This window comes from Engraulis encrasicolus, chromosome 23 (genome assembly GCF_034702125.1).
Source record: "Engraulis encrasicolus isolate BLACKSEA-1 chromosome 23, IST_EnEncr_1.0, whole genome shotgun sequence".
Classification (NCBI taxonomy): Eukaryota; Metazoa; Chordata; class Actinopteri; order Clupeiformes; family Engraulidae; genus Engraulis; species Engraulis encrasicolus.
In genome coordinates this window covers 20,666,657-20,689,480 of record NC_085879.1, presented here as the reverse complement: position 1 = coordinate 20,689,480, position 22,824 = coordinate 20,666,657, and the positions used below count along the sequence as shown (strand labels likewise).

The 22,824-nt window shown below is 42.5% G+C and overlaps 3 protein-coding genes across 5 annotated transcripts in view; 1 reads left to right on the top strand and 2 right to left on the bottom strand.

Moving 5' to 3' along the window:
- pdlim7 (PDZ and LIM domain 7) overlaps nt 1–4,263 on the bottom strand; it is a 52,565-nt gene extending 48,302 nt beyond the window's left edge. Inside the window, exons 1-2 of one of the 2 annotated variants that reach the window (XM_063189439.1) lie at nt 4,126–4,263; nt 224–322 (exon numbers count right to left, since the gene is read on the bottom strand). In XM_063189439.1, coding sequence (XP_063045509.1) covers nt 224–322; nt 4,126–4,137 — 111 coding nt within the window. In that variant the 5' untranslated portion in view covers nt 4,138–4,263. Of the gene's footprint in view, nt 1–223; nt 323–1,885; nt 2,070–4,125 lie in introns of those variants that run through there. The other variant, XM_063189438.1, reaches the window with a different exon arrangement.
- Nucleotides 4,264–10,872: 6,609 nt separating this feature from the next.
- On the top strand, nt 10,873–20,452 carry cltb (clathrin, light chain B). 2 transcript variants are annotated; one of them, XM_063190272.1, is made up of 6 exons: nt 10,873–11,403; nt 12,248–12,294; nt 12,547–12,664; nt 13,116–13,227; nt 18,258–18,278; nt 19,254–20,452. In XM_063190272.1, the coding sequence occupies exons 1-6, from the start codon at nt 11,148–11,150 to the stop codon at nt 19,423–19,425; spliced, it is 726 nt and encodes a 241-aa protein (XP_063046342.1). In that variant the 5' UTR covers nt 10,873–11,147; the 3' UTR covers nt 19,426–20,452. The 2 variants fall into 2 exon arrangements, with proteins under 2 accessions (XP_063046342.1, XP_063046343.1); XM_063190273.1 differs by lacking the exon at nt 18,258–18,278 and having other exon boundaries at nt 10,876–11,403.
- A 528-nt stretch (nt 20,453–20,980) lies between these two features.
- Nucleotides 20,981–22,339, bottom strand: higd2a (HIG1 hypoxia inducible domain family, member 2A). Its single transcript, XM_063189860.1, has 2 exons — nt 22,074–22,339; nt 20,981–21,147 (listed from the first exon to the last, which is right to left on the bottom strand). The coding sequence occupies exons 1-2, from the start codon at nt 22,258–22,260 to the stop codon at nt 20,981–20,983; spliced, it is 354 nt and encodes a 117-aa protein (XP_063045930.1). The 5' UTR covers nt 22,261–22,339.
- Nucleotides 22,340–22,824: the final 485 nt, after the last annotated feature.

Here is a 22,824-nt window from a genome sequence, read left to right as displayed (position 1 = left end):
TTGAGAAAAGGTGGTGACAAAGCATAACATGAATGATGTCTGCAAATTGTAATAGAACACCTCAAAAATGACATCAATTTAACAATCACCTATTGTACATTACAATGATTTGAAGGGTGTATACATTTTCAGGGGATACCCTGTACTGACGTACACAGTACAAGACTCACATAAAGCTCATGCAAACTTGTTTCATCCACACAGCAGCATTCGTTTGCCTTACCCTTGACACAGTTAGGGGCATGTTGAAGTCCTTGCCCCCCTGGAGTCGAAAGCCCCAGGGAGCTGGTCCACTGAGTGTGACACAATACATGGTAGAGTCCTGCAGAAGAAGACATGGGGGTTTGGGGAGGGTGTGGAGGAGAGGAGAGAAGAGGAGAGAGAACAAGACTGTTAAAGGAGAACATCTTTCTTTCCTCACAATACATGTTAGCATCCTACATGAAGCTATGGAGAGTGGTGGGGGTGGAGGAGATGAAAGGGAAGAGGAGAGAACAAGGCTGATGTGAGGGGGGGAAATCTTTCTTGTCTCACAATACAATATCCTGTAGAAGACATAGTGAGGGTGAAGGAGGTGATCAAGAAAATGAAGACAAGAGAGAGCAGAGAGAGACAGTTGTCTGAAGAGAGAGTAGTGGAGAACATCTTCTTTTCTCACAATACATGTTAGCATCCCAGAGAAGATATGAGGAGAGGGTAGGGGGTGAAGCAGAGGATAGAGAAAGAAGAGAAGAGAAGAGAGAACAAGGCTGTTGCGGAGAACATCTTTCTTTCCTCATTTTAAGGACCGTTTAGCTTGTCTCGAGCTGAGACATACTGCGCTGTCTGATTTCGTGAACAAGTACTCTCCAAAGCAAACAGTGCTTTCTCCTGAGAAATCCCATCTCCACAAATCACACCAGTAGCCCTATCAAATTCTGTGAAAATGACACTGAGGAAAACAGTATGAGTGCTGCTTGGCCAGGGCCTTTTCTGTCGTTTTGCCATGAAAAACATAAAAATACACACATCAGCGTCCTTTTTAGCTTTTTTAAGTTCCTGGGACTGAGGTGATTCAAGTGTACTCTAAGTAAAGGCCACATGTTGAAATGAATTAGAGTAGGGGATTTAAATAGCACTAGCCTGGCACACTGGTTCTAATGGCACAACAACTTTAGCCTACAGAAATGACATCCAGATTATGCAGGACTTCTTTTTCTCCCTGTCTTGGCGCGCTCAATGTAACTGTTCTGAGACGACAAAGGAAACGTGTCACTGAAATATTCAACAATGACAATACCGGTTTTCAGCAAGAGCTTAAGTGTCTTTTTTTCACTGTAAAAACAGAATTAGCGTCAAATCTGACAACCCCTCTAAATCGTTACAGGAAAGTATTAGGAAGTGTTGAAATGAAGCAGTTGTGTTATACAGTTCTTATTACAACTTTCCACTGTGCATATAGCAATGTCGCACAGCATGAAATCTGTCTACATAAAAGACACATGAACATTACAACTGTCCAATGGGGTGTTTTTTTAGGAAACACCTACACCAACGCCTGCCCAACCCCAAACACATAAAAAGATATTTACTACGATTAGTTAGGTAATGAAATTAATCTCCACATATTAAGTGTCGTGATCATAGAGGCAGTATCGTTTGCCTTTTCCGCTCACGTATCAATCTGCTTGCGTGGTAGTGAGCCAGAGAAGGGAACAAGTGCCATTTATAAAGAGCCAAGGACAACCTGAGACCCCCAAAGCTCTACACGCTGTCCCAGTGCTGTCCAACTTAGAGACGCAAACTGCAATCCGAAAGTTGGGATGCAGCTTGGAATTGGTGGGTCTAGAAAGGCAGATGCAACACCTGTGGTGCCCGTGAAAAGAGAGGCAAACGTATAGCCTACCTTGTCCCAGGGGGGGGGCATTGGTGCAACCGAAACCTTCCAATACACCCGAGTGGAAAGCTGGTGTGGTGAGGGTTTCTGACTTTCTGACTCTACTCGCACACCCCCACCTACACAGCCCACCCCCTCTTGCACTCTCTCACACACACAAACATGCACATATACACACATTGACACACACACACACACACACTGACACACACATACACACACACACACACACACACACACACACACACACACACACACACACACACAGGGACACACACACACACTGAGACACACACATACACACACACTGAGACACACACATACACACACACACACACACACACACACACACACACACACACACACACACACACACACACACACACACACACACACACACACCCTTTTAAAAACACACACAGACTCTTCTCAACCCGCACACCCCACCCCTACCCCTCCCTGTGACACGGGCGCTCGACGACTCTCTGCACTCCACAGGCTATATAAGGAATGTAAAACTACACCAAACTATTTCAGCCCAACACCCACATGAGTCAGAGAGAGGGGGAGCAAAGGAGCGCGCAAGAGAGAGAGAGAGAGTGAGGGAGAGACCAAGAGAGAGAGAGAGAGAGAGAGAGAGAGAGAGAGAGAGAGAGAGAGAGAGAGAGAGAGAGAAAGTGAAGGAGAGGAAGGAGGAAAGGGAGAGAGGGAACGAGCGAGCGAGACAGAGAGAGCAAGCAGAGGAGAGAGAGAAGGGAGAAAGAGAGAGAGAGAGACCGGCGAAGAGAGAGCAGCAACTGCCTCAAAGCTCCTCTCTTCCTCCATCCATTGCTTGAAAACTGACAAACGCTTAGAGCGAAGGGTTATAAAAGGGTGAAAATCAAGACAGGGATATAGCCAGCCAAACATTTCCCGGGCAGTGACGTGCAAGCATTTCTTCTAAGCAAGAGAACTATGCCTGTTGTAATTATGGCATGTACTAACTAGCTTTTCACAGTCATAAAACCAAGACACTGGCAGTTTGCGTCTACATTCGTAACGCCCAGTGTATTCATGTGCCAACCAGCTCTGCCGATATCTTTAAACAACTCTACCCAAAAGACCATTCAGGGGGGCCTACTAGTGTAAAGTCTTCGGATACACAGAAATGTTCACGCCAGAGTGCCAGGCAAACGTATAGCCTGCATCCCAACTCTGACAGAAACAGCATGAACCCTAACGTCGTAACCTCCATTTATACAGGACCCTCATGTTGCTCCCAGGGGCACCGCTGTTACCTGATATTGGCCCGCTTTTACTAAAGCTGGAAAGGGGAGAATGGCAAGGTTCATATGGACGAGAGGCAATAATTTAAACTTCTGAACAGTGCTCAAAGCAATCTTAAACAAAATGCTGTAGCCTATATAGTGTATATGGCTGTGAAGTTTTGGGGGACAACTGCTGAGCCACATTTAAAGGCACTAAAGCTGCACTTCACATTGGTACCTGTATGAGGTGCATGCACTCATCAACTGGAATTTCAGCCACTTGTAAAGTGCGTAAATGCCTATTAATGCGTTACATCCAATAAAGGTATTAATAGACTAGTCATAGACATATTTTTTTTCTCCAAGTGTGGATTATCAGTTTAGTTTTAACAACACTCCAACGCTGACATGCACAGTGCACCGGGAGGAGCAGTTCTTCTTCACCTGCGACCTGGGCATGACGGGTGGACAAACTTGGAAAAGTCCAAAGATTTGCCTGCGCACGACAGAGTGCATCGATTGTCAAGTGACGGGGAAATGCATAGTTTTACGCACATCTGACATCTTATTTCAATCTTACAATACCAGCCAGACATATTCGTTATGGGAAATTGAACTACAAAAGCTGCTTTTGCTGGACCCCGGAACGACATGCCTTCGCTCCAGATGCCGGACCACAGGATTGACCGACTACTTCCAGGCGGACTCATTGAGACTCGTTGGAGTTAAAGGAAAGTTATTCCATGAAAAGGAAGGAAACGAATAACATTTAGCGCTATCCAAAATGCGCTCCCCGTTCTCCAATGCACGCCAAAACTAAACATTGTGCGTAAAAGCAGAACTGCCCAAATAGCGGTGTGCGCTTCACATCAGCGCTGTACCTATGAGCATTATGCATAGACATTTTCATTGATACATTACACATTTCAAAGCAAATCGTCTAGACAGTAGTTTCGACTGATGATTGCGCATTGTAAGTGCAACAAAACGTGTTTTGTTTACCTGCTCACTCATCCCTGATATCTTTATCTCCGTTACAAAGAATCAATTAAGCCAACTGAAACTTCAGACTTCCTTGAGACGGACGTCAGGGCACCAGCCACCCCTCTGTTAACAGCAACAGTGGATCTTGCTCGGATTTCCATTTAGTATGGCTCGGTTTTAGACGTCAGAGTCACGTGTAACCGGAATCCGTAGCAGACTCTGTTGCTTCACGACTAGTTGTGGATTACGAGGGCGCCTCAGTCGTCGGGTACGGGACCATTCGTAAACACAGAGAATTATGTCTTGGCCCGTAGCATGATGAACTGAGTAATTTGAATCTGATGAAATTACGTTTTTGTAGGATGAATTGGGAGGCCTGGAAGGTTCCCAAACATCCAGGAAGAGGCGTCTACCTTCTCTCGACAAATTTAAGTACAACATTCAAATGAAAGGTGGAATGTTGATGAGCCTGCTGCTCATAGATAGGCTATGAGTGAGGTATTGACATTAATACATTATTAATCAAAGTTATGTCACCATATTAGGCCCATTATGATTATTATTGTTACAGTTGTTGTTTCTGTGCGGTGTTGAAAGTTCAATTAAAGCGCACCACAATTTCAATTTCTTGTTAAACCCCCTCATCCAATCTTTATGGATATCCCGAATATTTGAAGACCGTGTGTTTAAGATTGGGAAATGTTACCACCCACTTTTTGTGCATTGTTGCGCATCGTCTGGCTGTCGCAACCCATGCTCATTAGGAGCTTTAGTCTGGCCAGTCTCACATGCAACCGATTTTCCCGTGATGGGCTTCAACATGTGTCTATCAAATGCCTCTGGAGGACAAAGCTATACAATCAATCACACCATTCATTTCGACAACACATGGGCAGAAAGTGAAACCCCATTTGAGCTCGCTTATGTGGCTCATTGCACTAAACCCAGCGCTTGTATCTCTGTCTGTATCCCACTGTCATTGTCACAAAGCCCAGCACAGCAAACGTTGCACACAACAAAATTGCATGTATGCCTCCCCCATGCCAGGGGGCTGCCCAACAACCTGCAACCCTGGGCCTACAAGCCAGGCTCCCTAACTGCTTGCTGAGAGGGGCCTGCTTTGACTGACTGACTCCCATTATCCTAACTCCCGTCCTCGACCTGTGCTTGTGGCCTCACACTTTGCTGACGGCCTGCCACCATGAAGGAAACAATTGAGTTCCCACGCTGTCCGCCTACCCACACCAACTTTTGGGGGACTTTTGCCCCTTCAACATCCCCATTGCAAATGAGAAAATGTCCTTTGAATTGCGCTTAATTGCGAGATATTGAATTCAACTTCTGTGTAGTTAACAGACTTTTGCGACATCATCACAAGGCCACAAGCACAAGGGAGGACAGGAGTTATGATCATGGAAAGAACACAAACACTTGTGCAGTGTCACATGAAATAAGAGCAGGCCCAGTGTATCTGTACTACCAATACTGAGAGATGTATATCTATCAGCACATGTGTACATAGTGGTATCACATATTTTTTAGGATATGCTGATTTATTCGTCATAAACCACACCAGATAAATACAATTCATATTTCTTGACTAACAATGACATACTGTATACCATCATCAACATCATGTAATAACTGTGTGTTTTTGCTGTACAACAGATAATGACAGGTGATAACAGTAGTCTGTAGTATGTGAATTACATTGTTATTAGCCTAGTAAACTAGCCCCAGCCTACAAGTGGGTCTAACCTCAGACAATGCCCCATACCCTGAAACTGGCAGAACAATCACAACACAGGAGATTTGTTTTGAATCTTTGGATGCAAAGCCGACAGGGTTTTGAGGGAGTGACGACAAAGCATTGGCCACAGACTTAGTTTGACAAACAACGGGCTGTTCCCATCAACAATCTTCCAATCTTCCAATGTCTCATTGATCGGGGCCAGACTAAATATTCACATTTAATCTCACATTTAGTCTGGCTTGATATAATATAAATTTGGCCTACGGTAGAGGGTTTTTTGGCTCTCCACCTTTGCTACACCTGTCCCACTTGATGTGCCAGTTGGGGTATTTCTATTTCAAATCTATCAATTTCAAGTTCATCACCTGGTCACACCACGTGTACACTGTTTGAGGAAATACCGCACGTTTGAATGGTTATCTGATGTTGTAAAACATGACACATTTTCTTTATTAGGCAGTGTTACATGTAATGGTACATTTTTTTGTTTTTGGCCAGCACTCCATCCACAGTATTCGCTCCTGCTCTAACCTCATCCTTTTTTTTATAGGTGCACTGTGTTGGATGGTGGCCAGAGTAGGTATTGCAACTATGCTGCTCATTGAAACTGTGCTGCCTACTGCCAAATATTTACTAAATAATGAACTAAGTTTTTCAGCATTTTTATCATTTCTGGACATACTTGAAATGAAATAAAATGGTTACACAGTGCCAAAGTCATTTAGAATAAGTCCTTTCACTCGGCGGCCATCTTGGCTACGCCTCAGGGTCGCAATTTCAGATTAGTTGGACCAGGCGAGTCGAGGCGGCGAGATGATTGGATAAATTACAGCGCAGCTCAGCAAGCAATTGGCTCTTGCTGCCGGCCAGGTGGGATATGTGCAAGCACGCGCCATATTAGCGTAACAAACTGCCCCCATTCATGGACGCTTTCTGAAGTGTTCCGTCTCCTTATATACAGACAGTCTCTGGCAGTGCGCCTTTAAGTGACCAGGTGAGGTGTTTCTCAAAGTCCTTGGTGATGACTGGCGTGATTGTCATGGGGCGGATGTCATTTTGGCTGGTTGTGGGTGACTTTTTGGGGACTGGGATAATGGTGGCAGGCTGGGAAGACAACGTCTCAGTGACCGTTTGAAAATGTCAGTGAAGACCTTGGGGAAGGTGGTCATCAGCACACGCCTTGCACACTTTCCTGGGTACTCCAATCAGACTTGGTTTCCTGGATACTCCAATCGCACACTAGAATAGCTCATATCTCGCAAAGGGCAGAGAAAAAAATGCAGCATCACCGGTTACTGACAAGTCAAGGGTAGCGTGAGCAATTGGCAGGACTGCTCCTTTAAGATTAGGAATGGGTTCAGTTTGGGCACAAATGTATGTTGAGTTAGTTGCATTACACCAGAAGTAGTAGTCAATAGGAGGTCACTGGAACAGTAATGCCAACATGTTGTGAGATTGGGACGCTGGTGACAGGAATTTAATTAGTAAGATTCTGTACTGTAGTATGACTTAAAGCATATTTTTTCCAAGCTTCAAATACAGTAGTGTTTCCAATGACATTTCAGTGGATCATCAATTTGCAACAGGGCTGAATTTGCTATTAGGGGTGTCAGGCTAACCGATATACTGTTAAATCACGGTATAAAGTGCTGACAATCATAATTGCCACTTGAAATAAAAAATAGCGTACCGTACACCGTGACACCATGAGCCTTTCCAACCTCTCATCCAAGTCTGCTAATATTGCTCCGGAGCACAATGCTCTTCCGCACATGTCACTCAGGCAGGTGCAAAGGGGACAGATGTCCTGGAACCAGGCAAAAAGGGTGCCCAGAGTTGGGACCCCATTACATTGTATGTATTGAGAAGGGGGCCCTTTCACATAATTTTGTCCCGGGCCCAGTCAAAGCTGTTTGTGGCCCTGATGACAATTGTGTGATAATGCGCTACACTAGCCTTTTGCTATCGCAATGTACAGGGTTAGACCAGGGGTGGGGAACCTATGTCTTTTCCGTTTTATCCGGCCCCCAATATAATTTCAATGTTATGCAGCTTCACATGAAATATAACACATTTTGTAAAGGAGTCTTAGAAATTACATTTGCAATACAATTAAGTTATATTGGGACCTAGAGAAGGTAGGTCTGTTTTAAACGTGGCTGCCTTCAATATAGGCCTCAAGTGGGGGAAATCCTGGTTTGTGTTCATAGTACGGGCCCTTGGAGAACTTTTACGGCGCTTGGAGGAATTTGAAGTGGCCCATCGAATTAAAAAGGTTTCCCCAACCCTGGGTTAGACAATGAAACTCAAACACCTGTAATTTTAGTGTGGGAAGTTTCATGGCTTAAAGGGACACTGTGCAGGAAATTGTCAAAAAAGGTACTGCAACTATAACCTGGCTCTCACGCAGATGGATTGTCATCCTGTGCGATTGTCACCCTGTGCGAGCTCACGAAGTGTAACGAAGATGCACGAAGCACTAGGGGTCTCGCGAGAGCCAGGCTACTGCAACTATGCTGCTCATTGAAACTGGGCTGCCTATTGCCAAATTTGATCTTTACATGAAAGTTTGCTAAGTAATAAACAAATATTTTATAGTATGGTCCAAGTACAGTAATTTTTCAGCTAAAAATGGCTATTTTTGGAAATTCAAAATGGCGAACCATGGAGAAGATCACCCTTTTCATGTATGAAAAGTGCAATTTTTCCAGTCATCATGAATACTTAGAATTTGGTGGTGGTGGAAAGTATTCATGAAAAAGGTAGCATTAGTGAATGGGCAGCATGAATTAAACAACTAAAATTAAACAACTAAAAAAACAACTAAAAATCTCACAGTGTCCCTTTAAGTGGACCAGCCTGTTGGCCAAACTTCATTAAAGCGATGGTTCGGAGTAGAATCACCCTAATGCCATTTGAACCGTGACACCCATCCACCTTTACACCCGAAGTGTTTTCTGCCGCAGACTTACGTCAACAGAGTTGCCGTGTTATTCGATGTTTATTCCGGATAGCTTGACTCAAGCGCATATGGATCCTGGGCACCGTCTCCACACTTTCCCCACAAAAATAACATGTCATGACACCAAACTTCTACAGTATAACAAATGTGGTTTGTACTCACAAAAAGATGAATTTGAAACTTTGTACCTAGTCCAGGAGTTTATTAGTAACAACACACGAGACGATTAGCTTTTCTGCTGCTAAACATCCGTCGACGTCACTTCCTCCAGCTGGGACTGTCCACAGCATGGCATAATATTTTCTTTATTGTAAGGTTTGTGTTTTAGTCCACAGCCAGGATATATGCACGAGTGTGGCATCGTCTTCTATTTATTAAACGTGGTAAAATTTAAATCCGAAGTGGTTAATTTCTAGTTGTAGCGCAAGCTGTCTTTTTGAGTTTTCCGCCTTCCGGACTCACGTACAAGATTCCATTTTCTTTGTTTCCATCAACAAAGTCCCAGCTGGAGGAAGTGACGTCGACGGATGTTTAGCAGCAGAAAAGCTAATCGTCTCGTGTGTTGTTACTAATAAACTCCTGGACTATGTACAAAGTTTCAAATTCATCTTTTTGTGAGTACAAACCACATTTGTTATACTGTAGAAGTTTGGTGTCATGACATGTTATTTTTGTGGGGAAAGTGTGGAGACGGTGCCCAGGATCCATATGCGCTTGAGTCAAGCTATCCGGAATAAACATCGAATAACACGGCAACTCTGTTGATGTAAGCCTGCGGCAGAAAACACTTCGGGTGTAAAGGTGGATGGGTGTCACGGTTCAAATGGCATTAGGGTGATTCTACTCCGAACCATCGCTTTAATTGCACATTGCACCAGCAAGGTATTGCACAGTTTTGACAGCTTCCACTTACATCCAAAGTTAATCCTGTTGGATTGGATTGGTATGCATATATTAACTTGGATACCTGATACATCACAAAGACTTGCTGTCTCCGTCACAGATGCACCAGTTACACGCACAAAAAAATGTTTTCCTCTGATATGTCACCCATAATGTTGTTTGCATTGCAACATTTTGAGCAAAACTGTGCTCTTACCATGCCAATTGAACCTTAACACTTCACCTTACTGGTGCAATGTGCAATTCATGAAGTTTGGCCAACAGGCTGGTCCACTTAAGCCATGAAACTTCCCACACTAAATTGACAGGTGTTTCAGTTTCATTGTCTAACCCCTGTATGTATGCTAATCACAATAAATTAGGGATATGGCCAAGGCTGCTTTGTGGTACTGACCGATGCCTGCCCAGTGCCCAAACTGTTGCACGTTCTCCACCAGAGCAAAACTTGAGGACCATGTTGACTTTTGGCCGGATGGCCTGAACTACGCAGCGGTGGTCTACTGTTCTGTTCACTGATGAGTGTCAGATCACCTTGCTCAGAAATGATCGGTTGTCAGCATTGCAGGAGAAGGTAAGGTGAGTGATTTGCTGAGGTCCGCAGGGTGCGCAGTGTTCACCTTGGATTGTGTGACTGCCTGGGCAGTGGGCAGGCATCACCGGTCAGTGCAAAACAGATTTAGCTATTCTAGATGGCTCATTTAATATAATAGGATCATTGCACACTCTCCCTCAGAGAACAACATCACCATCACCCAATCCCACTAGCTTTCTGTCCATGGATGGCAGTTGTTTTATTTCATTTTATTTTGTTTTATTAAATTAAACTAAAGACAATGGCATTTATTCTCATTCATTATTAGTGATATATAATCACAGATGAGTTTTATTTAATTAAGATTCATAACACGTAGAAAAATCACTCATGAAGACCATATCCCTAACTTGTGGTAGCCTATTGGAGCCTAGCCTATTCATTGATGATGATGATGATGATTGTTATTATTATTATTATTATCGTTATTATTATTATTATTATTATTATTATTATTATGGCCTATTATTATTATTATGTTCAACATTCTTTTACATAATGTCTATGCCACTTTGTCATCAGCAGATGGCGACATAAGCATACAAATCATTTGTCTTCAGTTCAGTTCGTCTACTTTGATAAGAACTCCATCAAATAGCTTAGAAACGGCTAGTGACAACGACTGCATGCATAAGGTCACAATTTTACGGAGTGTGTTCCAGTAAAAATAGTTGTCATTTGTTGGAGGAGGGCTGCAGCTGTCAGGATATCTAAGCATCAGCACCTAATTGCGGAACTGAAACTTGTAACAGCCAGCTCAGCAGCGATACATCCACGTATTCCATACGCTACAGTAGCTAGCAACTAGTCCTAGCCAGTGCATCGAAAAAATGGCAGACGATTTTGGGTTTGAATCTCCTGACAATGGTGTTCACCTCGTTGAAGAAGATCCCGCAGCAGCTTTTCTTGCTCAACAAGAAAGCGAAATAGCTGGAATCGAGAATGACGCAGAAGAGGGATTCGGGGAGCTGGAAGAGGCCGAACCGCCTCAGCAAGAACCAGAACCAGAAGAAGAGGAAGAAGAAGAAGCTGAAGCTGAGGCTGAAGCAGTGGAAGAAGAACAGTCTGCCCCTGAAATACACTATGGTGGGTAGGCGGTGGTTAGCTACACGTAGCCAATTTGTTAGCTTCCCTGGTAGAATGAATAATTAAGTGTCTGGGGGTATGGGAAGTTGTTATTATACTAGTTGACCCACCAAACTCGAGCCTACGAAGGCATGGTTGTCGGTGACAACTTTTAAAGTTCTTCAAATGGGTTTAACAACTCTATTCACTTTGTTTGCACTGACGTTAACTGTCACTTCGGTGCCCAGGTACAGGCTGTCCTTGGTGATAGCGCACTAGCCAAAGTTAGCTAAGGAGGCATGATGCTTCGCTATGGACAATTTTTGAACCGTGTCTGAACTAACTGACTCGGTTTTATCTTTAATATACACTAGCTCAGCTAACGTTGGCCGGTGTTACTGTGTTATTTAACAAATCTGAGTGTAGCGTGGCTTGTACGACCCAGACAATGACGTCAGCTACTTTCACTAGCTATCAACTACATCACACAAAAGGCAGGTGCAGCTAGTGCAGTTCAGAAGAACAGCACTAGCTAAACCAGCGATGTTGCTATTTTACGCACAGCGCCATTCCCCATCATTTGGCAACAAATGCCATGTGTTCAGGGGGTGACGTTGAGCAGCAGCGGATGGGGTTTGTCTATTCAAACTTATGGAGACCCCACGAGCTGTTTCAAAACAGAGAGTGAGAGAGGGGTGTTTGGTGTTGCAATTGTCACAACTTCACCGTGAAAATCCGGTGCTACAACATTCCTATTATGCTCGAGGTTTTTCTAGAAGGTGAGGAAGTGGGCTTTAGTCAGGCTTGTGTCTACCTTGACCAGTGTCACAAACTGATACCTTGTTACGTTCTATTTTGTAATTAGATGCCTTTGAGGACGCCCCACCCGCAGTAAACGGAGACATGTTCCAGGTGAGAACTTGATTGAATGTATTCTGATTATTATTTTTTAGCTGGGAAGATGACCAGTTACTGAAACTTTGTCAAACTGGAATCTTGACTTTTCACCTGGTTTCTTCGTATTGCTCAGTCTATTGTTGTCATTCTCTTTTGTCACAGTATAACCACCTGAATGAAAGCATTGAACTGAGAATGCTATTTTTCACCTGAAAGTTTGTATGAATGGCTTTTGGTCTTCTCTGACTGTTTTAATCACTGCTCTAGGAAACAAATGGTCCCTCTGAAGGCTATGCAGCCATCGCCCAAGTTGACCAGTTGCGACAAGAACCTGAAAGTCTGCGCAAGTGGAGGGAGGAACAGAAGGATCGGCTGGAGCAATTGGGTGAATAGGCTACCCTTAACCACGTTACCATTTGTCTAAAATGACATTTTAAACAGGGGTGGAAACACTGTCACCCTACATGACCTTACATGATCTAAGTCATTATCTCATCACAACTGTATGGCGTCATGTTCAGGTCTAGACATTGGCACCTGCCAACTGGTCAAAATCTGGTAAACCTCTGCTTTGTTAGTAGTACTTTCAGTGTCCCCAGCCACTATCGCAAGTAGGGTTATCAATCGGGGAGGGGCGCTGCTGACAAAAAAGTAGCTGGTTAAAAAAATAAAATAAAAAAGCTGGTGTATAGAGGATAGGGGAGAAACTGTGTCCAGTGAGCAAAAACGTTAATGTCAAGCGCTGGTCATGTTATGTCATCACCAACTTTGCTACATTGGCATGTCTTGACTGTGTCCTCGAGGCTCTGATCCTTTTCAATTCTGCCATCTTTTAGATGCAGCATCCAAAGCTGCCGAGGCTGAATGGAAAGAAAAGGCCAGGAAAGAGCTAGAGGACTGGCATCACCATCAAACAGAACAGCTGGAAAAGAACAAGGCCAACAACAGGTACTAAGAACAAACCATGTATTTTCATGTATTCAATGGTCAAAGTGTTTGTTTGTTTATTTGTTTGTCTCTAGAAGAGTTACTCTATGAATGGAGTCCTTCCTTTTAGCCCAGGTGTATTGTTTGCTGTACTAGATGTATTCTGCTTTTCAGCCTGTAGATGTCAGTACACTACAAAGTTTTATTTTATTATGTGTGTGCTGTTAGGCCAAGAGTATTAGCTCAAAAATAGGCCCAACCCGGAACAAATTCATAACAAGCTGGATTTCTCAGAATATGTTCAGAATACCTTTAGGAACAACATACTAAAAGTCCCCGGGAATCCACCTTGAGCTTTCCGAGAAATTCAAGATGGCGTCCAAATTATATGATATTATAGTGTTAATGCAATAACTTCTGAACAGGTAAATGGATTGTCACAAAATTTTGTGTGCTAACACTTTAGACATACTAAATGATGTGATGTAATTTTGGAGGCCATCACTTTCAAGATGGCCGATATTCAAGATGGCCGATATTCAAGATGGCCGACATTTGTTTGTGCCATAATTTCCAAACGGTTGAACGGATTTCCACCAAATCTTGCATGCTAACACTCTATAATAGGTACATGATCTGCCAAAAATGTAGAGACCAACACCTTCAAGATGGCCGACTTACAAGATCATTTTTGTTCAGCCACGATGTACAAATGGTTGAATTTATTTGCACAAAACCATGGACTGCTAACAAATTAGGAGGCCAACACTTTCAACAAGGCCGACTTTCACAATGTTAAGTATGCCGCCACACTGTCACACTGATCCCTGGGAAATATTTCTACATGGCTACATTCATAATGCAAAAAAGGGCAGTGCTAGCAAGTTTTTAAGAGATCAGAGCTAATCAGAGGTGACACTGCATCGCAAGGACAAAGTCAAGACTATGGGGGACAAAAATAGCATCAATATCAGAGGACAAAACACTGTAGTGAATCCTACTCTCTTCTTCAACAGGATCACCTGTGTCCTTAAGACATGTTCTGACATGGAACAGTTCATGTCATATGAACTTGCTCCTAAACCACCATCCTTGTTTCATGATGGAGCCATGCGAAAGACAAACAAGAGTGCTCTAGGTTCTCTTCTGAAGTCATTTGGCCATGCACAACCCAACACCCCAGACAACTGCCAGTTTGTTCTAGATGGGGGTCATCTGTTGCAGTCTGTGGTGTGGCCACAACCATCTACTTATGAAGCTGTATGCAATTTCTATATTGCATACACACTAAAACACTATGGGGCTGGTACTGTTGTGTTTGATGGCTATCATGATCTCCACCAAGGCAGCAGAGCAGTTGCGAAGGGCAAAGAAGTCCACATCCAGTGATATCTTATTTGACCAGAACATGCAAACCACAACTACTCAGGCAGCATTCCTGGCAAATGGCAGCAATAAGGGGCATCTAATAGAGATGCTCAGGGACTTGATGAATGAGGCAGGTGTTCATGTAAATCAGGCACAAGCTGATGCAGATGCATTAATAGTCTCTACTGCTAGGTTTTTGGCAGAATCAGGCAAACCAGTTGTTGTTGTCGGAACTGACACGGACTTGCTGGTAATGCTGGTGGCTCAAGCAACCACAAACATGGATCTTTACATGATGTGTACCACGAACCCCATAACGGTGTATAGGGTTCATGACATTCAAAAGAGCATTGGATCCACCTGTAAATATTTGATGCCGTTGTATGCCATAACAGGGTGTGACACTGTGTCTGCTCTGTACCGCCAAGGCAAGCGTAAGGCATTTAATCTGGTGCATAAAAAGAAAGACTATGGTCTACGTGACACATTCACCAATTCTGCAAGCTCCCACCAGCAAGTGCAAAAAGAAGATGAAATTTTCCTCCTGAGGTTGTATGGAGCATCCAGTTGTGAGTACCTGGATGAATTCCGATACATTGCTTACAAAAAGGCTATCAGGAAAACGCCTCTGTCATTAGAGATGGGATTTATGGCTCTTTGACGGGATCCGGATCTTCTTCCTTTCAAAGAGCCGTTCAAAAAACTGGCTCTTTTGGCTCTTTTTTAATTATTTATTCAGTGTTTAGAGTGTAATATTTTGACTCCACCTCAAGGTGATTTTGTTCAAACAACAACTGATTATTCTCCTGCTTCTAAAGACCGTTTTTGCCAAGACCATTTCATCAATATATGTACCATAAAACAATTAATCAAACAAGCAATCAATCAACCTCTCTATCTTTCCTCATCATCCTCATTATCATCATATTCTAGGGTATCTGGCTTTTCAGTTTCTCCCTCATCATTAAGCAACAATGGCATTAAAGCTGAAAAATGAACGAAATAACAGTCGAGTGGCTCCCCCAGCTGTGATCCGGTTCCCATCGTTCACTTCAGGGAGCCGTTCAAAAGAACCGGCTCGTTCCTGAACGACACATCTCTATCTGTCATCAACCTTCCAGTTGGCCACTTTGCCTCCAACAACTGCTGCAGCAAAGCAACATTCATTCAGAACATATCTTACTGTTCAAGGATGGATGGGAAGGTCCTTGAAGCCAACAGCTTGGGGATGGAAGTCAAATGAAATTTTGACTCCAATTGAAACTGACCGCCCCATTGCTCCTGACACTCTGCTCAACATGATCTCTTGTAGCTGCAGAGCAGATGGCTGTGGAGTGTCATGTGGCTGCAGGAAGATGGGGGTACCCTGCTCTGCCCTGTGTACAAACTGCAGTGGACAAACATGCAACAATGCAGCTTTAATGCCATCGTTGCTTAATGATGAGGGAGAAACTGAAAAGCCAGATACCCTAGAACAGTGGTTCTCAACTGGAACAGTTTTGGGACCCACCATTTTCTACTCTCATTCGGTCGCGACCCAATTTTTTTTGCGTTCAAGTCAATTCAATGCAATTCTCAAAATGTAACCAAGACTCGAATGACTGGTTGCACGCTATCTATCTCGCATAAACATTCAGATTGTATCTATGACGACAGATGACACAGAGTTCACTAGCCTATCAAAATAAAAGTTGTAAATTGTTGCAGGAAAAGTTTTTTTTTTTTTAAATTACATTTTTTTTTACACCAAGGCTCCGCGACCCACCCATGACCCCTCCGCGACCCACTTTTGGGTCGCGACCCACCAGTTGAGAAACACTGCCCTAGAATATGATGATAATGGGGCACCTAAGTCTCCACCCCTTCCGGGCGGCTTATGGGGCTGGCAACGGAAAAACTTTTGACTGGGCTGTAATGGACTGATCAAAGCTATTTTCCGACCCACCTCGCATTTCCCCGTCGATCACACATATGCTGTGCCTCAGAATTAATAACAACCAATGGTGTGCTTGTTGACTTCACTTGGCAAGCGATTTTTGAGTTGTGTGTGTGCAAAAACATGTAATTATTTGGACTACACAACAGACGTTGCATGTCCGACGTGCAGCCACTTAACCCACGGTGCAGCGGTAGGGTTGGCTGTGCCTCGGTTCACGTCAGATATGCGAGGCGCACGTGTAGTCTCCAACACAGTTTTGCACAAAAGCTAAAATAACGTTTCCTGCGTGCCGAAAATGAGTGGTCTTACGACGCAAATCCAAACCTTTCAAATTCACTGTCATCATATGTGAAATCCGGAGCACATGCCAAACGGGATGAGGATTTAGCTTGACTCGCTCCATTAACTCGCATTCAAAATTTTGAGAGCTCCAGCCCCATGGATCGGAAGTAGAAGGGCGTGACTTAGGTGCCCCATGAGGATGATGAGGAAAGATAGAGAGGTTGATTGATTGCTTGTTTGGTTAATTGTTTTATGGTACATATATTGATGAAATGGTCTTGTTGAGTTATTTGATTTCATCTTATGTTGAAGTTGCAACATGTTGAAAATGTAACTTACCAATTTTATTCCTGTAAATACCTTCTTTATTTGAGAAACAGCTCAGTCACATTGCTTAAGTTGGATAGATTATCATTTCAAAGATTAATGTCACTTGTAAGTAGTTGTTAGTTGTTTTAAGAACAGTTTTTGGAGTTCATGATTTTTTTTGGTTCAAGGTCCCAGTGACCGAAATATTACAACAGGTTATACACATAATACATATAGATATTGTTATGATAAGTTGTTACCTTTTAATACAAGCATTTAATCAAAACCCAAGGATGAACATGACTCTGCATCTACCATCAAAACATACATTTCCACCTTTAGACTGCTTTTAAATGACATTTCAAGCCTTAGATATGTCAAAATCTCCAAAAGGCGGCCATTTTGGACGCCATCTTGAATTTCTCACAGAGCCCAAGGGGTATTCCTGGGGACTTTTGATTCCTAAAGGTATTCTAAACATATCCTGACATTTTAAGCTTGTTACTAATTTGTTCAATCCACCCACTGAATTGTAATTGCGCTAAAACATGAAAAATCATCAATTTTGGACCCCATCTGGACCACCATATTGAATTTCTCAGAGATGCCAATTTGGACTCCTCTGGATTTTTTGTATATTGTTCCTGTTATAGTTGAGTGTTAGCATACAATATTTGGTGCCAATCCACCCACCCATTGAAAAGTTATTACGTGAAAACATAAAAAATATCATAAATTTTGGACGCCATCTTGAATTTCTCAGAGAGCACAAGGGGGATTCCTGGGGACTTTTAGTATGTTATTCCTAACGGTATTCTGAAATACCCTGAAATGTTCAGCTTGTTACTAATATGTTCCGGGTGAAACCCTTATACTCTTGGCCCATGTGCGGTTTCAACAAATTGGGAATAAGGCAGAGCATCACATCTCTTCTAGTCAGCAAACTCAAGTGGTTAGGCCCTAACTTTGGATGGATGTAGGCCCTAACTGGGATGGATGTAATTATGTTGTTTCATTTCACTTGAAGGACAACAACCTTTAAATATATAAACGGCATTTTGCAATGTAATGTTGAGATGCATAATTTCTTAGGTGTTCTTCTGGATCTGTGAATGAAATACTAATATACATCTTCTTTCATACTTTTCTACAGACTTTGTCCAAGTTTAGAACGGTACAAGTTCTTTGTATTATGGACTGGAATTTTGCTATTAAATTTACAATCAGAGAAGACTGACCATTTGTCAATAACACAAGATTACATGAAAATGTGCCACTTCATAACCCCCACAATATTTTTTTGCCCTCAGCATATGCTTTGTAACTTTTAGCACTGAGTAAATTCACCATGATCTTTTAGACATGTAGCAAGATATTACCTTTGCCTCAGCTATTCTCTGCACACGTCTGTGTGTACTTCAAATGCAATGCCTTACACCAGCTGTTCATACCATTAATTTTGTTGTTTCACCAAAAGAAGTATAGTGATGTATTCAATCTATCTGATGTATACCAAGCACATTCTTTCCAATTTTCCCAACTTTCCTCCACTCAATTCCTCTTTCACAACTCGCTATCCTCAGTCTTCTCTGTGCTGTTGTAGGCTGCCTTTTGTTCTGGCAACATGGGCATCGTGCCATAACAGTTTGTGCTTTGCTGGTGCTGCAATAACATGTTTCCCTCTTTCCCTCTGTATTTCTCCTTTTCTCTTCCCATGCTTTCATGGCTACCTGCACACAAGGATCACTGATAAGGCTTTCTACGACCAGCCCAACAGTGATGCGATAGGCTTTGTGTATGTCTAGGAAACACTCATCTTCATTGTATTCCCAAGAATCTATCCCCCTAAAATATGCATGCATAGTTTTGCTTCATCTAACAACACTTAAAAAAACGCATTTGGTGGGCCTGGTATTTGTTACAATGTGTTGTATGAGTTACAAAAGAAAAATCGCAATTGCTGCATGTTTTTGGAAATTGAATAATTAAATGGCATAATATAATCAAGATCTACACGGCCATGCTTTAGTATTGAATTAAATTCAGTAATCACTCTTGGTAGTCTTGGCCATGGCTCTACATTTCTTGTCGTGCTGTATTATTGCGTGAATTGACCCTCATTGGTGCACACCTGTGTCTGTCAATGCAGGGCATCTGAAGAGGCCTTCCTGAAGGAGTGTGGCGAGGATAGCCCAGGCTCAGAGTGGGAGAAAGTGGCCCGACTTTGCGACTTCAACCCCAAAACCAACAAGACATCCAAGGACGTGTCCCGCATGCGCTCCGTCCTCATTTCCCTCAAACAGACACCCCTGGTGCGCTAAAGCCTAGAGGCCATTTTCTTTTCTGCGTGCGTGTGAGTGGTTGGCTGGTGATGTCCCTTTGCCTCTGCTTTGTTGCACTTTATTATTTTTACAACTTGGTGGGAATGCCGATTTACAATGTTCATTTCAAAAATAGCACATTGTATACTGTTTTATGTCCACTCCTAATATAGCCTGTACCTCTCTCTGCCTTATGAAGATGCCTTTTCCCCCTTTTATGAGGGTGTATGTCTGTAATAATCATGTAACCTAAATGGGGCTTTGGTTAAGTCATTGGTTGAAAGCCTTGAAGTTTGTGCTTGATTCTGAAGGCATAATTTTCGGTTTTGTTTTCATTTAATGAAGGAGCCGTGGGCATTATATACACGTTATTAGATCATTTGGTGTTGTTTTCCACTAGCTTTGCTTATATTCTTTACATGTGCATCCATTTCAATTAGATAGAAGTTGCTCCTAAATGCAGGACATGGAAACATTTAACCCTTAAACATTTGCTACTTTTATATCCTTGTCAGGTCAGTATGATGGGTGTTAATGGCATTGTACAGTTCAAGTTGTTTCACTGTTCAGTTTCCAATCAGGCAGATCACCTGTTTGTAGGTTATGAAAACTTGTAACTTCTGTCCTAGTAAACTGCACTGCACTCCTCCTCAGCAGTAACAGCACTGATCATTACACACCAGAACACTATCTTTGAGGCCTTCTGATGCTCAGCTTTGAGTGATTACTCGGACAAAAGATGGTTTGCACAAGCTCCTCAGTTCATTGACTGCCAAAGAACTTATCTAAATTACATGCATGACAGCACTGCAGGGAATGTCTAAAAATGAGGCCTTTGTCACAGTACCCATAATTGTGCTATATGGGCTACCATTCTTACAAGGTGTTTTGTACCAAGATGGAGCCACACATTCACACGCCTCATTTTCCCCTACCTACCCTCATCTATATGCCTTTCAAGGAATGTTACAGCTCTTGATAGTTCCATCAAAACACAAATGATTCAATAAAGCATTGGTCGAACTAATTACATGTCATTTTTCATTCTTCCAAAGGGATTTGTTTGTTATAGTGTTATTTTAAAAATGAACTCAAATTATCCTGTATTCTGTTACAGTAATGCGTGTTAGTCGATGAAGTCCTCTTCCTTTCCATAGTGCATAGTTTCCGGAATGTTGCTGCTTTCACATAGCTCCATTAAATGTGGAAAGGACCTATTTCTTGTTACACTTGCTCTCGTTTTTGGTCACAAAAGACATCCATGACGTCAATATGCAGAGCTCCATCCAAATGAACTCACAGTCAGATCAGTATAGCAAGCTCCTTGCACTGCTTTAATCATACAACTGTGGAATGACACACCACTGAAAAGCATTTGTTAAATACATGGCAACTGCACCGACACTCGAGCATACTGACAGAGCCGCCACAAATGGCCTTTAAGGCTACTTAATGTGTGAGAAAGAAGAGAAAAAAAACACGATTTAAGTCCCCATCCTTGTCCGACTGTCCTTGTTGAGGGAAACTTCCACATACCCCGGTTAGAGTGTTCAACTTAATTCTTAGGATTCAATGCTGAGGATGCAACGCCGACAATGATGGCAACAACAGTGAATCCTTGAGCAAAGATACGCGCCCTCATAGACAGCTGGGAATGTCGGGTCTTGCCCATTTTGAATGCTCGCAGTCCGTAGATCAGTGCTCCAGCTGTTCCAAGGCATCCTGTGGAAACAAACAAATGGGACGATCAATAGACCTATCAACTAGCCTTGCATTTCTGGAGAGAAATCTCTAAATATTGAATGAGGCAAAACTCTTTCTGATAAATATATATATATTTTTTTTAACCTTTATTTAACCAGGAAAAATAAACCCGTTGAGATTAAGAACCTCTTTTACAAGGGTGTCCTGGCCAAGTGGCGGCTCATATTGGATCCATTTATTTGATCTGCAAGGAGAAGCAGTGGGACCCAGGGACCTCATGCCATTCACCATCTTGTGAGCAGAGCCAACACTTGTCATCTCCCATACCTCTTCCATGAACTGTCTCACACATAGTTTGGCTGAATTCTGTTGGCCACTTCTCTGCTTCAATTGTGCCCACACATTTTTTGAGCTACAACTCATATTTTTTGCTGGCAATAGCTGCTAAGAAACCAAATCAGTGGAATGTAACCCCTGCTTGCTTGGAAGCAAATCATTTTAGCTTGGCATGCCTTCATGTAGTGTAGAATCTAGGCTGCAAATGAGCTCGTGCCAGTCTGGTTTGCCACGCCCCCCATGCAGTTACACAAACCTTTTTTTAATGCAAGACCGCATTTTTTAACAACTACATTTAAAAAAAATCTACATACATAGGTTCGTTATTTGGCCTTAGTGATGGAAATTGGAAATGCAATCAGAAAGACAGTGAAGACTAACAGGGAGGAAAGAACATCATGTCCCATTCACTTTAAAGACAAAGCTTCCATAAAGTCGTGTATGTGTTTTGCACTAATATGCTTATCAGACAGTGCTGACAACAAAGTTACATTCAAATATGCATCACCACATCATACATTTATACATTTTCATCATTAAAAAATGTTGCATAAGGACTGTCAATTGCATTGTGTAACTGTGTTGCTAACTGACTTTGAGTAACTCACCAAGGGGGACGAAAGGATTTTCCTTGGTTTTCCTTATGAATTTGTCCTTGAATCCTTCTTGCTCCTGCCGTGGTAAAGGTGTAAACCCCTCTATTACTGGGGGTTTGTTTATATCGAATGGTATTGGTGGAGGAGAGACTATTTTAGATGTTTGTTCCTGCGCGACAGTCGGTGTTGCAGCTGCCATGACTGTGGTCGGTGTCGGAGTCTAAAGATTGACGGACTCAACGGGTGAAACCTGCGCTTCCTACAATTGGTTCCACTTCGCTGCTGCACTGTGGGCATACTGTAATACTAGACTAGTTAGTTCTTAACACAGTAAAGCGACATTTGTCTTGTATTACCAGAGGAAATATTTCTATCTATGGTATTACTGTTATTGCTGGTCTCATATAATTTGCATTGAATGATAACTCAGTATGATATTTTAAAAAAGCTATGGAAAGTAAATGAGTGCAACATGTAACTACACACTTACATACATTATTATTATTATTATTATTATTATTATTATTATTATTATTATTATTATTATTATTATTATTATTATTATTATTGTGAATCTTAACCACATTGACGATGTTACTCCAAAAGGGTAGATGGCAGCACTGCTCCGATTTATGAGAGTAAAACTCGTTCGAAAATACCACTCTAGCATCTGTACGTGTAGCAACCCAATGTAAGTAGGCGGCTGGATGTGAGTGCCCGGATATCCGCCCGAGTATTTACGTCTATTTTACCTCAGCTACTC